The 12,909-nt window shown below is 50.9% G+C and overlaps 7 protein-coding genes across 7 annotated transcripts; 4 read left to right on the top strand and 3 right to left on the bottom strand.

Moving 5' to 3' along the window:
- Positions 1 to 30: 30 nt before the first annotated feature.
- AUEXF2481DRAFT_35709 (uncharacterized protein) lies at positions 31 to 737 on the bottom strand. The gene has a single exon (XM_013492727.1). The coding sequence runs from the start codon at positions 635 to 637 to the stop codon at positions 365 to 367; it is 273 nt and encodes a 90-aa protein (XP_013348181.1). The 5' UTR covers positions 638 to 737; the 3' UTR covers positions 31 to 364.
- Positions 738 to 1,478: 741 nt separating this feature from the next.
- Positions 1,479 to 2,318, bottom strand: AUEXF2481DRAFT_25655 (uncharacterized protein; the record flags this gene model as incomplete). The annotated part of the gene is made up of 1 exon (XM_013492594.1): positions 1,479 to 2,318. One exon carries the CDS (start codon positions 2,316 to 2,318, stop codon positions 1,479 to 1,481), a length of 840 nt encoding a protein of 279 aa, XP_013348048.1.
- Positions 2,319 to 4,674: 2,356 nt separating this feature from the next.
- Positions 4,675 to 5,522, bottom strand: AUEXF2481DRAFT_35706 (uncharacterized protein). The gene has a single exon (XM_013492726.1). It carries the CDS (start codon positions 5,509 to 5,511, stop codon positions 4,813 to 4,815), a length of 699 nt encoding a protein of 232 aa, XP_013348180.1. The 5' UTR covers positions 5,512 to 5,522; the 3' UTR covers positions 4,675 to 4,812.
- A 278-nt stretch (positions 5,523 to 5,800) lies between these two features.
- On the top strand, positions 5,801 to 6,412 carry AUEXF2481DRAFT_25653 (uncharacterized protein; the record flags this gene model as incomplete). Its single annotated transcript, XM_013492593.1, has 1 exon — positions 5,801 to 6,412. The coding sequence occupies one exon, from the start codon at positions 5,801 to 5,803 to the stop codon at positions 6,410 to 6,412; it is 612 nt and encodes a 203-aa protein (XP_013348047.1).
- Positions 6,413 to 6,951: 539 nt separating this feature from the next.
- AUEXF2481DRAFT_59315 (uncharacterized protein) lies at positions 6,952 to 8,448 on the top strand (the record flags this gene model as incomplete). The annotated part of the gene is made up of 1 exon (XM_013492795.1): positions 6,952 to 8,448. A coding segment is annotated over one exon (1,497 nt), but the record flags the coding sequence as incomplete, so codon positions are not given.
- A 586-nt stretch (positions 8,449 to 9,034) lies between these two features.
- Positions 9,035 to 11,489, top strand: AUEXF2481DRAFT_196166 (uncharacterized protein). The gene is made up of 2 exons (XM_013493005.1): positions 9,035 to 9,608; positions 9,668 to 11,489. The coding sequence occupies exons 1-2, from the start codon at positions 9,290 to 9,292 to the stop codon at positions 11,203 to 11,205; spliced, it is 1,857 nt and encodes a 618-aa protein (XP_013348459.1). The 5' UTR covers positions 9,035 to 9,289; the 3' UTR covers positions 11,206 to 11,489.
- On the top strand, positions 11,439 to 12,413 carry AUEXF2481DRAFT_196339 (uncharacterized protein). Its single transcript, XM_013493004.1, has 2 exons — positions 11,439 to 11,672; positions 11,729 to 12,413. Coding segments are annotated over exons 1-2 (519 nt in total). The 5' UTR covers positions 11,439 to 11,670; the 3' UTR covers positions 12,246 to 12,413.
- The last annotated feature ends 496 nt before the right edge of the window (positions 12,414 to 12,909 follow it).

Here is a 12,909-nt window from a genome sequence, read left to right as displayed (position 1 = left end):
AATCAGCCTCTCGACTCCCTGCCCATCCCGATGACATCCGTAACATCATATGCTCCTTGACGTCGATGTAAAGCAAGAGGTGAAAGTGTTGCCGAGTGAAGTGTTGCGAAAATGACGTATGTTCATGACGCAACAGTACACCATCACAGGCTCTGATTATCTATTTTGGACACGCAATCTCTCTTTGGACGAGACGAAATGTTTCAAAGTCTCCGAAGTCCTTTTGACGGAAACGAAAAACACTATTCTAGGAAAAGTTCATACGGTCGAGCTCTCAGCATGGTGGTCATGAAAAGCGAGATTCGCAACTCGCTCCATTTCGTTTCCGAACCCTTCTTACACTTCAAACTCCTTCTTGAACACCTCACGTAAAACAATCGCTGCAACTTTCCTGTCGTCTTGTAATGTCAAAAGCCAGCAGTGCATCTCTAGGATCCCTCCAAACAGCTTCAAACTCCTCCCCCCTCCTGCCTCGTCCAATTCTCACACGGCTCATCCACAGAAACACTTGCCCCAAACCAAAAGACAAGTTTCCGGAGGACTTTTTTTTGTCGGGGAGGGATATGGGGATTGTGCCGCTGCTTGTTACGAAGGAGGAAGAGGGGAGGAAGAGGCGGGGGTTGGTGGGTGATGGCATGTGTTGTTGAGATGTTGTAAGAGGAGAGTGGAAAAATTCTCGAGGTGCTGATGGTTTTGGTTTCGCGTATTCGATGAGATGGTAAGTGAGGTGAGTCTACTCGGTCAAAAACAAAAAGTAAGATGGAGGTCAGGGGTTGTATCACATGATCGTGAGTGATGTTTAAGTAATTCAGTAGATTCATAAGATAGGTATCTGTCTATTCTGTACATGATGTGGCGGGCAAATAGGATACATACAAGATAGAGTAGTAGAGCAATATGTGCCAAACCAAGGACCGCTGATCATGGCCATCTTCTCTCCAACATCGATGTCATCTCCTACCAGCTCGACCACGCAGAACTCCGAGTCATTAACTTCTTAACACAAACGTCTTTCTCGTACTCGGGACCACGGAGAGGTGAGAGTGGAGAGTCGCACCGTCTCCTCGAATGCTTATCGTTGTCACTAACATCCAGAGGAGACTGGATCGTAGATCCATCGATCGGGACAGCGAGTGCACTGACGACGATAAGGAAAATGAGGAATGGGATTTTCCTTGGTATGGTATAAAGACGTCGTAGAATATGGATATGTGTGTAGAAGGTAGCTGGACGATACGATCACCAAGAGGCTTGAAAGTGTACAGTCAGCCTTAAATATTCAGGAAGACGATCTCAAAAGTCAGGCTGCTGTGAGATTGAGATAAAATTGTACTGCTGTGAAGGTAGGTAATGTCAAGTATGCGTTTCATTACACGTTAGATATATATACATAGAATACAGATCGCTCAACTGCATTTCCTGGCAGGAGTTTGAAGCAAAAGGGTATAAGAAGCCAAAAGGAACCGGTCGACACGCATCTACAAAGCCATCAGTACCGCCAAAATAAACGCGCACACGCTCCATACGCTCGACTTTGTGATCGTGTTGGCAGCACCTGTGAATGGCACGATGCTACTGCTTGGTTGGGGCATACCCGAGGTAGGGACCGAAGCAGTGCCATTCTGATAAGTCGCCGTATCGAAGTAGCCGGTTTTGACAAAAGCGTTGCTACCAGCAATCATAACCTGGAAGTCTCCTCCCCTGTACTGCCCAGAGTTTGTGGCTGAGGAGTTGTAGATGCCATTTCCCCATAGCGCGCATTTGTAATTGGTCATTGAGGGAGGATTTGGGCACCAGTAGCCCCAGACCGTAGGTGCTGTCGAGTCATTCTTTGTCGGATTCTGACTGGGGTCGCGCTCTACATAGACGTTGAAGGAATTACATCCAGAGACGGCATTGCACTTGTCTGCACAAGCTGAAGGATTGTAGGTGTCGAGATAGTAGAGGCCGATGTAGTTGTCGATATTCCATGCGGCTTTTGTCAAGTTCTTGAAGATTGTGGTGTAGCCAGGTGCGTAGACGTTATTTAAAGACATGCTTTGGAACGGGATATAGTTGACAAACGCTTCCACGGTGTCAGGTACCATTGTGGGACCTTGACCGCCAGGTTGGGGAGCACAGGGATCCTCTGGGTTGATGAAGCCACAGTATGTCCCCGCTTCTGGTGTGGTAGGGCATGGTGTCCCTGAGGATGCTGTGGAAGTAGCAGGTGTCTGCCAGGTTGTTGATGCGACATCACGTCTCTCGGATGTGAACGGAGAAGACGCGACCAAGCTCGCAAGTGAGAGGGTGCATTGAAGGGTTCTGGTAAAGTGCATACTGTTCGGTGCGTGGAAACGGGGAGTATGTAAGATACAGCTACCACCCAACGCAGCGGATTTCACAAGGATTATAAAGAGCGTGAAAGGGGCGAAAAGAACAAGCACAGCGACAGGATGACGCTGGCGCTTCCAGAGAACCAGGTACGCGGGAAGACAACGTGATGGACTTATGGAATAGAGTTCTAGGGGATGAAGATCAGGAGTACTTATAGCGATTACCTCTCCATCTATCGACTCGTGCCTTCGGATGTGGCTTGACTGGGGCCGTTGCTTGTGTGGAGTAAGGGTCACTGCGCTGCTTCTTGGACAGGCCATGCGGCGCCAACGGCGCTGTCAAACCACTCTTCCCTCCCAGTAGCATTCCTGCCGTGCCGCCAGAGCTTAGTACGGAGCAAGCTCGTGACATGTCTCGGATGACCTTATGTTGGTGTGCAGCTTCTGCTGCTCTTACAAGAAAGACGAGTATGGCAAGAGTCCGAGTGGCCGATTAAACGGGCAGGCAGAGAGTGTATACCGATGGGGCTTCGGACGTTGCCCTGAGATGTTGGCCATTTCGAGTATCTTGTCGAGGGCTTGTCGTGAGGCGCCTCTGTGCCCTGGTAGTGCGATCAGGAGAAGACGAACGGCAGTCAAGCCATAGACGAGGATGAACGTTTAGAATGTTTCTCCACCGACCACGATTTGTCCATCAAGACGCGAGCAACTCTTCCCCGTGACACGTGCGTCGGGTTGTGATACGTAAGTGAAAGCGACGGCTGATTATCATTTCCTCGGACGACCATTAAACCATGGCGCTGTCATAGCTAGCAGTCTTGAAGGAAGGCAGCGGGAAGAAAGAGACCATCGGCTGATGTCACGGTAGTGGTCCTGAAGCTCGAAGTGAGACAAGTCGAACGCCTCTACCGGAGAATATATAGAACTAAACGTCGTTCGCGGAACCTAACGTCTTTACCGGCTGGAGGACGGGACAACACGGCAGCCAGGGCTTCTGCGTAGGTATCTCAGGTTGAAACGCTCGTGTGTTTGAGCAGACTGTGTAGCTGAGAACGTTTCTGGTTGGGTGCTGGTATAGCAGCCAAGCAGCGTGTAAGACGTTTTGCCAATAGCGATCAATACCTGGCGCTCTCGCGCGCCTGGCGCAGTAGAGCGTGGGTCGATTGATGGATGGGATCTTGCTTACGCACGTAGTAAAGAATTTGTGTATGGCACGTTGCTAAAGTGAGTGTAGGCTCGTGATGAATTCAAGATCGGAGATGTGGGAGAGAAGGCGGCACCGAGACGTGTCGACAGTGTTGGTAGCTTCTTGAAGCGATTCTGAAATCCATGTCTGCATTGCTCGCACGCGGCGTACCTTGTGACAATATTGGAGGCATCCAGACCAAGCCGCGGCCACCGGGCAGGTCATGTATTGCGAGAAGTCGTGGTGCCATGCAAGAAAGTCGTTACCTCGGGCGCGTCGACGCGTGCGTTGCCGGAATCTCTTTTTTCTTCCATTTTATCTTTTTCCTCCGGTCAGGGTGCTACCCATCTCAAGCATTTCACACACATGTGACGAGTTCTGAGTCTCTGGCTCAGTTCAGGAGTCTATGAGTTACTATCAATTACTACCTTGTACAACTATCCGAGCCCCGGCGACAAATTCGGGTCCTTGAGATATGGTGTTGCTGCTCAAATATCGAAATCTGACTTTTGAAGGTCTTCGTCTGGGAATGTGCTACCGTAACACATGGTGTCAACAGTTGTGACGAAGGACTCTTCTGCCGGGTCCGAAAAGCCAGCAATCTGGCGAAGAGGAACATTGTGCGAGTCTCCATGAGCATATATCCATCAAAGTGCAAACAAACAGGACTTGTATCAATTAAGGTGTTCTGTGCTGGGGACGTGGCCGGTACAAAAGTACCCTGCTACCGAGACACCCGGATCATGATACCCTCCAATGGACATCCAGGAAGCCCAGGCGCCCCATAAGAGACTTGCGTTGGCTTAAGATACTTGAGCATTATGACTTTTGCCGTGATTCGAAGTACATTGAGCCATGAGGGAGCGAGACTTTGACAATGGATATTATTGAATAGAGTAAGCAATATATAGATGATACATATAAGTGTCACATTGAATATAGCATGACAACGTCCTCGAGAAAATGTAGGACCTACTTCTCAACGTTAGTCTTTGCCTCGACAAGTGTGTGAATAACAGAGAGAGGAATGGATGTGGGAATCAGAAACAGAATCGCGTTTGCATCAAGTACAACATTTGTTGCATCAAAGTGAGCTGGGTATAACGAAGTGTAGTCATCATTTTAGGGAGGGAGTGTGGTGCAAGGGGTGTAGTAGGAAAGGTGATGACGTACTGTTTAATGGCCATGGCATGCGTGCAGGCCTTCAGTCCCACTCAAGGTATTTCAACCATGAGGCAGTTCTGTAAAAGGCGCCAGTAAGAAACCTGTGATGCTGGTGAGTTTGTCCACGACTCGTGCCTCGACACGAGATCAAAGCAGGAAGGCCAGATCATGAACGCGCTCTCTTGTCCAAAGCCACTTCCCACGAGAGGTCTGCACGTTGATGCGCATTCTCGCGTTCAGAAGATCGACGAGGTGTATGCTGCAAAAAGCTTCCTTTTCCTTCTCTTGATTGGCCGCGCGCTCTAGCTCCTCATCCCGAAAGTCCAGCTCATCGACGCGAAAAGCAGTGCGCCCATTGAACCTTTGCAACCGGAAGGCAGTGCGGTCGCCGTCCCACCATTTGCCCTTAAAGTCCACGAAGGATCCTCTAGAGCCAATGGCTACAATAGACCTGATCAGAGCAATCTTGTTATCTGGCAAGGCATCGAGCCAGCGAGGTATACACTGATAGGTGATCAAACTCTTGCTGATGGAGTCCAGACGACCAGTGTCACTTCCGACGCGTCGCGTCTTGACCACCCAGTCATTGGCGCTGTAGAACAGGGGGAGGGCTTCGGCGCGGACGCGATGACAAGTAGACAGAAGAGCAGGCTCAGCGTCTAGCTTGTCATCGTGAGAGGAGTCGAGGATCGTCGCAGAGAGCGGCTTGACCAGAGCCAAGAAGAAGACCTGATGGCGGATCTCATGAGGAAGTTTGAAAAGCAAAGATTGAGGTTGCGCATACTCAGGTTTTTGTATGCATTTCGAGCTTCCGTTGGCTGTGGGATGCGGGTGAATCCGTGTCATGGCCAGGGTCATGGCGAGGACTAGGTAGAATTGCGCTCGAACACGTATCTCGTCTTGTTGGGGTTCCAGTTTCCTGGCAGGTCTCCACCGACACCCTGTGTGCCGTGATCGTCAGGACCTAAAGTCCCTTGATGTATTGTAGCTTAGGTATGCATGCGCAGAAGGGTAATTCCAACGACTCTCCAAGTCACGCCTCGGCAGCGGCTTCTTCATGACGTATCTAATCAAGACCATCAACCTTCGAAGGACAGACGACCAACAGAGTCCAGACTCGGCACGTTCTTCAAGTATGCCTCCATCCCAGAAGACAAGAGAATGGCGGATAAGCATATCTGAACAGGAGTTTCTCATATCAACCGACCTGAACAGCATCTCACACGACTTTGTCAACAACGCCTATGGCTCAGATGACATGTATTGGGCGAAAGCAATGCCTACGGCCATTCTGCGGAACATACTATCAAATTCGCTAGTACTTGGAGTCTATGCAGTGCAGTTCCCTTCGCCCAAGACGGCGGAAGAGCCTTCATCGCCAGAGACACCCTCTCCTACACTCGAGGATCCATCATTCTACTTCTCCGACGAATTCCAGGGAACCGGAGCAGGAGCAGAGAAGCTGGAACAAGTAGGATTTGCTCGCTTCATCACAGATCATGTCACAGTATACTATCTGACAGACGTATATGTTGAGCCGGAGTCGCGCGGCAAAGGACTGGGAAAGTGGTTAATCTCATGCTGCAGGGAGATTCTCGATTCAAAACCACATCTAATGAGAGCAATGCTCATGGCCTCACCAGGCGATGGCAAGGAGTTTTACGAAGAGAATCTGGGCATGCGAGACATGCAGGAAGAAGCTGCTGAAGGACACGTCCTGGCCATGACAAGAAGGCGAAATCAGTGAAGGTCGAATCAATGTAACATGGTCATTGGTGGATTCGTGGCCAAACAGGCAGCACGACAGACGGAGGAAGCAGGAGGCGAGTTTGCAAGTCCGGGGCAAGTCTCAACGCTTGGACTTTCCATGTGAAAGTCTCTTGGAAATTTATCTTTGCCTCATCGCAACATTCTACATTTCTCCAACCCCCTCGTTTTTGTATAATCTCATCTTTCGTAATGCTGGGAGTTCTCAGAAGATGTTCGACGGTACTGCCTCGCAGTATTGCCCAGATTTCAAGCACAAGCAGAAGCTCTGTTGTTTCGCAAATCTCAAGACCTTACAACGCCGCGCTCATCACCAGAAGTCTGCACCAGGCCAGTCAATGGAGAGAGCAACATGCCGCGTACGCTGAGAACGAGGGCCTTGGATTCCAGTCGGAGCAGGCCGATAACAGCCCAATCACAACCTTCGCCGAGCTGGGCAACAGAAAGCTGGTCAGCAAGGGCGTTGTCAAGACGCTGATCAAGGACATGGGCCTCGAGAACATGACCGAAGTTCAGACTGCCACCATCAATCAGGCTCTGGAAGGAAACGACATCCTCGCTCAGGCCAAGACCGGTACCGGCAAGACTCTGGGTTTCCTGATCCCCGTCCTGCAGAACATCCTCAAGACCGATCCTTCCCTCGGTGAGCCCAGCAGAGGCTACGTTCGCAGAAACAACAAGGCCACCGCCGACGACATTCGCGCCATCATTGTTTCGCCCACCCGTGAATTGGCCGAGCAGATCGCCGTAGAGGCAAGGCGTCTTGTTGCAAACACATCGGTTGTTGTACAGACGGCAGTAGGAGGAACACAAAAGTCGGCCGGTCTGCGCGCCATCCAGCGCCAGGGCTGCCACATCCTTGTCGGTACTCCCGGTAGACTGAAGGACATCTTCAGCGACAAGTACTCTGGAGTAGAGGCTCCTGGCCTCGACGCCCTGGTCTTCGACGAGGCCGACCGTCTGCTCGACCAGGGTTTCTGGCCCGAGATTCAGGAGATTATGGAACTCTTGCCAAAGCCCGAGGAGAAGAGCCGTCAGACACTCATGTTCAGCGCCACTGTCCCGCAAGAGGTTCAGAGACTGGTCAAGACAACTCTCAGACCTGGTTATGAATTTGTCAAGACTGTGCGCGATGACGAAGAGCCCACCCACGCCCGCGTCCCCCAATACTTAGTCACTGTCAATGGCCTGGAGAATACCGTCCCTGCCATTGTCGAGCTGTGCAAGAACGCAGTTGCCGACGCCCAACAGCCTGATGGTCGCCCCTTCAAGGCCATTGTCTACTTCAACTCGACCGCCGAAGTCACTTTGGCTTCTGCTGCTCTTACTGAGCTGCCAGTCGATGAGGATTCCATGCCCCCCCAAGAGCCTACCGGTCGTAGCCGTTACCGCGATGTTCGTGGTGCCCTCTACCCTGCTCGCATTTTCGAGATCCACTCGCGTTTGAGCCAGGCCCAGCGTACTCGTGCTTCCGACAACTTCCGCAAGTGCTCTTCTGGTATTCTCGTTTCCTCGGACGTTACCGCCCGTGGTATGGACTTCCCCAATGTAACACACGTTATTCAGGTCGGTATACCTCGCGACCGTGAAACCTACATTCACCGTATCGGCCGTACCGCCCGTGCCGGCAGAGAGGGTCAGGGTTGGTTGATCTCTCCTATTCTCGAGGCCCAGGAGCTTCCCCGCAAGCTCAGAGACCTTCCCCTTCAGAAGGATAATACCATCACTACTGCCACCGTTGACATGACCCGCGAGGCTGATGTCCCCAAGTCAGCCGCTACTATTCTGAGCCAGGTCGCCGAGTCATACAAGCGCATTCCTATGCAACTCAAGGCCGATGCTTACAGAGGCTACATCGGTACTTACGGCTTTGTCCGCAAGAGCGCCCTTGTCAAGGCCATCAACAACCTCTCCCGCTACGCCTGGGGCATGTCAACTCCCCCAGAGATCTCATCAGCCCTCGCCAGTCGTGTTGGCCTGACTAGAATTCCCGGCCTGAACATTGACGGAAGAATCATCGAAGGCACATACGACGAGCGTGACGACAGACCCATCCGTGGCAACGGCGGCGGCTTCGGATTTGGCAGAGGCAGATCTTCCGGTGGCAACCGTGGCGGTTTCTCGAATGACCGCTCTGGTGGTCGTGGCGGCTTCAACCGTGGAGGCGACCGTGGTGACCGTGGTGGCTTTGGCGGCGGCTATGGCGGTGACCGTGGCAGCAGAGGTGGATATGGCGGTGACCGCGGTGGTGACCGTGGTAGCAGAGGCGGCTTCGGCGGCGGTTTTGGCGGTGCTCGCGAGCGCAGTGACAGAACCTTCGGCGGTCGCGGCGAGTCTTCATACTAATCTCCCGACTCAAAAAGCATACCCGACATGTTGAGATATGATCTTTTTGAGTAGCATTTTCATCGGCGTTTTCCTCTTTCTTTGTCAGGGGATACCAAAACTACTGTACAACTACTGGGATCTCTTTCTCTTGCTTGGGTTTCGACCGGGACACTTTTTACTACCACATTGATTGGGACTCGGAGCACATACCCTTGTAGAAAAGCATTGGCGTTCAAGGGGCTTGCCTGGTGTTTGTGGGTTTATAGACATGTATAAGAATTGATCTCTACTTCTCCTGTATTGATTCAGAAAAACGCTTTACTTCTCATGTTGATAATGTCAGAGACAACTCAGTTCCGCGTTAGGAAGGTGCCTATATCAAATTGCCAAGCCTTGTTACAGTCAATACCCGGTATCTCCGCGCGAAGGATTGCATGATCAAGGCAACAACTTATTCGTAGGCACTTTTTCAAGGCATTGATAAAGCCGTCTTAAGCTGCTGGGTTGACTTTGAGTGCATTCCGCAATTATGCTTTTCGACAAGGCTTCGGCACTGCTGTTGGCGAATACCAATCTATTGCAACCATTTAGGAATATTGTTCCGATCACTCAGAGTCCGTTGTTGTTGAAAGAACCGGAGTTTTCATGGGACAATCTCCCGGCAAATGAGTCTCTCGTCTATCAAGACTGCTTTGATGGATTCCACTGTGCAAGGCTGCAGGTCCCTCTCGACTGGCTTAACGAGGACGAAACAGATAATCGCACCATCGGGATAGCCATTATCAAAGTGCCTGCAGTCGTTCCTGTGACGGATAGCAGATATGGTGGTGCCATAGTCTTGAACCCTGGTAAGTCAAACGGCATCACATTTCGATACGCGTTTTCCAGCCACTGACGATGTGAATAGGTGGTCCTGGTGGCTCTGGTATCAATCTGGTGCACAGAGAGGGCAAGGAGATCCAGACCATAGTAAGCGCTGGCCCAGACGCCGATAACAAAACGGCAAAATTCTTCGACATTATCAGCTTCGACCCTCGTGGTGTCAACAACACGCAACCTACTTTCCAATGCTTCCCGGACTTTATCGAGCGTATGACCTTTGAGAAAGAACTTGAAGCATATGGTGCTCCTGGTAGCAGTAACGTCGCGTTCAGCAATTTATGGGCTCGAGTGCGTACTCACGCAGATTCATGCTCAAAGAGAGCTATTGAGTCAGGCATTGGCGAATACATGTCAACTACAAGTGTAGCCAGAGATATCATCGAAATTTTCGAGAAGCACGGCGAATGGAGAGAGAAAGAAGCTCAGAAGTCCGCGAAACTGGTTGAACTACCGTATCACGTCAAGTACGTACCTGGTGAGGAGTTGGTACAGTACTGGGGCTTCAGCTATGGCACTGTTTTGGGAGCTACACTAGTCGACATGTACCCCGAACGAGTCAAGCGGGTCATTCTGGACGGCGTGGTCGACTCCTTCGACTATTACGAAGGTGGCTGGACTACAAACTTGCAAGACACCGACATGGAGATTGTGAAGTTTGCAGAGTATTGTTGGATGGGTGGACCCAAAAATTGCGCTCTTTACGATGATGATGGACCTGCCTTCATCGCCCAACGGTTCTCTGAAATCATCCAGGATCTGAAGAATACTCCCATCGGCGTACCAGAAACTGACGAGTTTTCGGCTGATTTGGCGACATACACTGACCTTAAGATGTACTTCTGGGCGACTGCCTACAAACCACTCGCCAAGTTTCACAAACTCGCAGAAACCATGGCACAACTCGAAAAAGGAAATGGCACCGCTTTGGTACAAGGGAGACGTGCAGGCAGTAAGCTACTCAAACAAGGACTCTCCGAGCAGTGCAAGAAAGACGGCCCTTACTCAAGAGCTTGCAATCCTTACTACGACGGACATGATACCCGCATCGTCTCAGCAGCGGTTCTATGCAGTGATGCAGAAGGCCAAACCAACATGACCAAAGAAGCGTACTGGGACTACGTGCAGGATTTGATGAAGCAGAGTAGACTGATGGGAGACGTATGGACGACCATCAGAATGCCTTGCACAAATTGGCACGCTCGTCCAAAATGGCCATATGAAGGTCACTTCAATGCCACGACTGCGCATCCCATCCTCTTCATTGGAAACTCAGTCGACAATGTCACTCCTATCCGCAATGCCCATAGGATGTCGAAAGGCTTCCCTGGCTCCGTTGTATTGCATCAGGATGCTGAAGGTCACTGCTCTTCTGCTGGTGTCAGCTTCTGTACTGCGAGGACCATCAGAAACTACTTCCAGACTGGTGTGTTGCCAAAAGTTGGCACAATTTGTTCGCCTGAAAGACTGCCCTTGGATGGTTATAGCGAAGAAGATGAGCCTGCTATTCCCGAGGGTGAAACCGATGAGGCACTGTGGAAGGCAATGGTCGGTCTCACAAAGTGACGCAAGCAAGATCAATGATTGGTACGTGGTAGAGAACACGCAACTATAGATATTCTACCCGATCTCAATATCTCGGGAGAAATTTCTTGATAGAGTCGTTGATATAGTTGCGATCGTTATAGCGAGGGTTACCAGTTACGTCACTGTCTGTGGTATGCAAGACCTAGCCTTGTCGCAAACAGAGGCCGCCTGCTCGTCGGTATAACCATCCAGCTACAGATACATTACCTGCTCCATGCTACCAGTCTCGAGATTACGTGTATAGCACAAACCATTATCCCGGAGCAATGGATAAGGTAGGATAAACTTTCTCTGAGGCGGGTGAGAGTGAGACATTCCGTGAACCGTTAGAGAAGCTCCAACAAGTAAATGCAAATACATCATCGACTTTTGTACTCTGCCATTTCCCATTCTCTCCTTTTCCTCTCTACCCACATCCTGTAGAAAACACAGAGCCAATTCACCATGTCCATTTTTCCATCGCTTCGCTACACATGCGACACGTATACTGACAACAAGACAGGACGTCTTTCCTCACCAACCTCGGCTTGACCGCCAACAACTCCTTGGCTCCCCTCCCCAACTACGGCCCCCAATTCCTCCTCGTGAACTTCCTTCTCTCATACGTCGTCACCACCACCCGCTTCCAAAAGAACTCCTACGGCTGCGACAACAACATCAACCCCCGCTATGACCTCGAGTCCCCTCGCGCCGAACAGCTCGTCTCCAAGGGCAAGCTCACCCAAGAGCAATTGGAGCAGCTCCGTCGCATCCAATCCGCTCACTCCAACTCCATGGAACACTACACTGTGTTCACTGCTGCTGTCCTGTGCTCGCTGATTGCGAAGCTGGATAGTGGCATGTTGAACAGATACGCGACCATCTATACTTTGGTTAGAGCGGCGTATTTCTATGTCTACAGACAGAATACTACAAGGCAGGCTGCTGGTTTAAGAAGTGTGCTTTGGTGGGCCGGTAACATTGTTTGCATTCGCCTTTTCTGGTTCGCTGGTAAGGCTTTGAATGCGCATGTTCTGTAGAGGGAGGATTGAGCGCGTCGTATAAGCTTAGGGGAGAAGGGTGTCATGAGGGCTATTCGTCTAGATCTATGCTCATATGGTATCATTGAGCACGAGGATAGCTAGTCTGGGTTAGTAGATGAAGTCGGATCAACAAAAACCAAGAGTCTTCATGACTCTCGCCCTTCTGCTCTCCATCTATCGAGTGACACAGCCTGAGAAACAACCGCCCGAAGGCATGGTCAAATGCCCGATTCAATGAGCTTTGACTGACGGCCAACAAGACGACCACTTTCTACTCCTCCTGGATTCTGAACTCGGAATATTTTGGCCGCCCATCATGACGGAAGCTGTGTCATGATCTCACAAATCATGATCTGTTCGGTCGACATGATGGTCAAGAGATCAAGATCCTCAAGTCTCTCATTTCTACTACCATTTGCCGACGCCCCTCACTCCTGCTTCTCACCGAGGCGAAACAAAATTGATCGAAGCAGATCAGATCCTTGCCCGGCACAGAACGGGCGAGCATGCTCGCTATACCAAACACAGAGCGAGATGAGGGCTCAGAAACGGGAGCAAGTCGCCGAACTGCCAGCCAAGCTTCCTGGTGGCCAAGCCACATGCGGACAACCTTAAACTTGTTCCTGTCGTCGACTTAGGGCTCTGGAAGACCCTTCATGTA

The sequence above is a fragment of the Aureobasidium subglaciale genome (genome assembly GCF_000721755.1).
Source record: "Aureobasidium subglaciale EXF-2481 unplaced genomic scaffold scaffold_1, whole genome shotgun sequence".
Taxonomy (NCBI): Eukaryota; Fungi; Ascomycota; class Dothideomycetes; order Dothideales; family Saccotheciaceae; genus Aureobasidium; species Aureobasidium subglaciale.
This window is presented reverse-complemented; position numbering and strand designations above follow the sequence as displayed.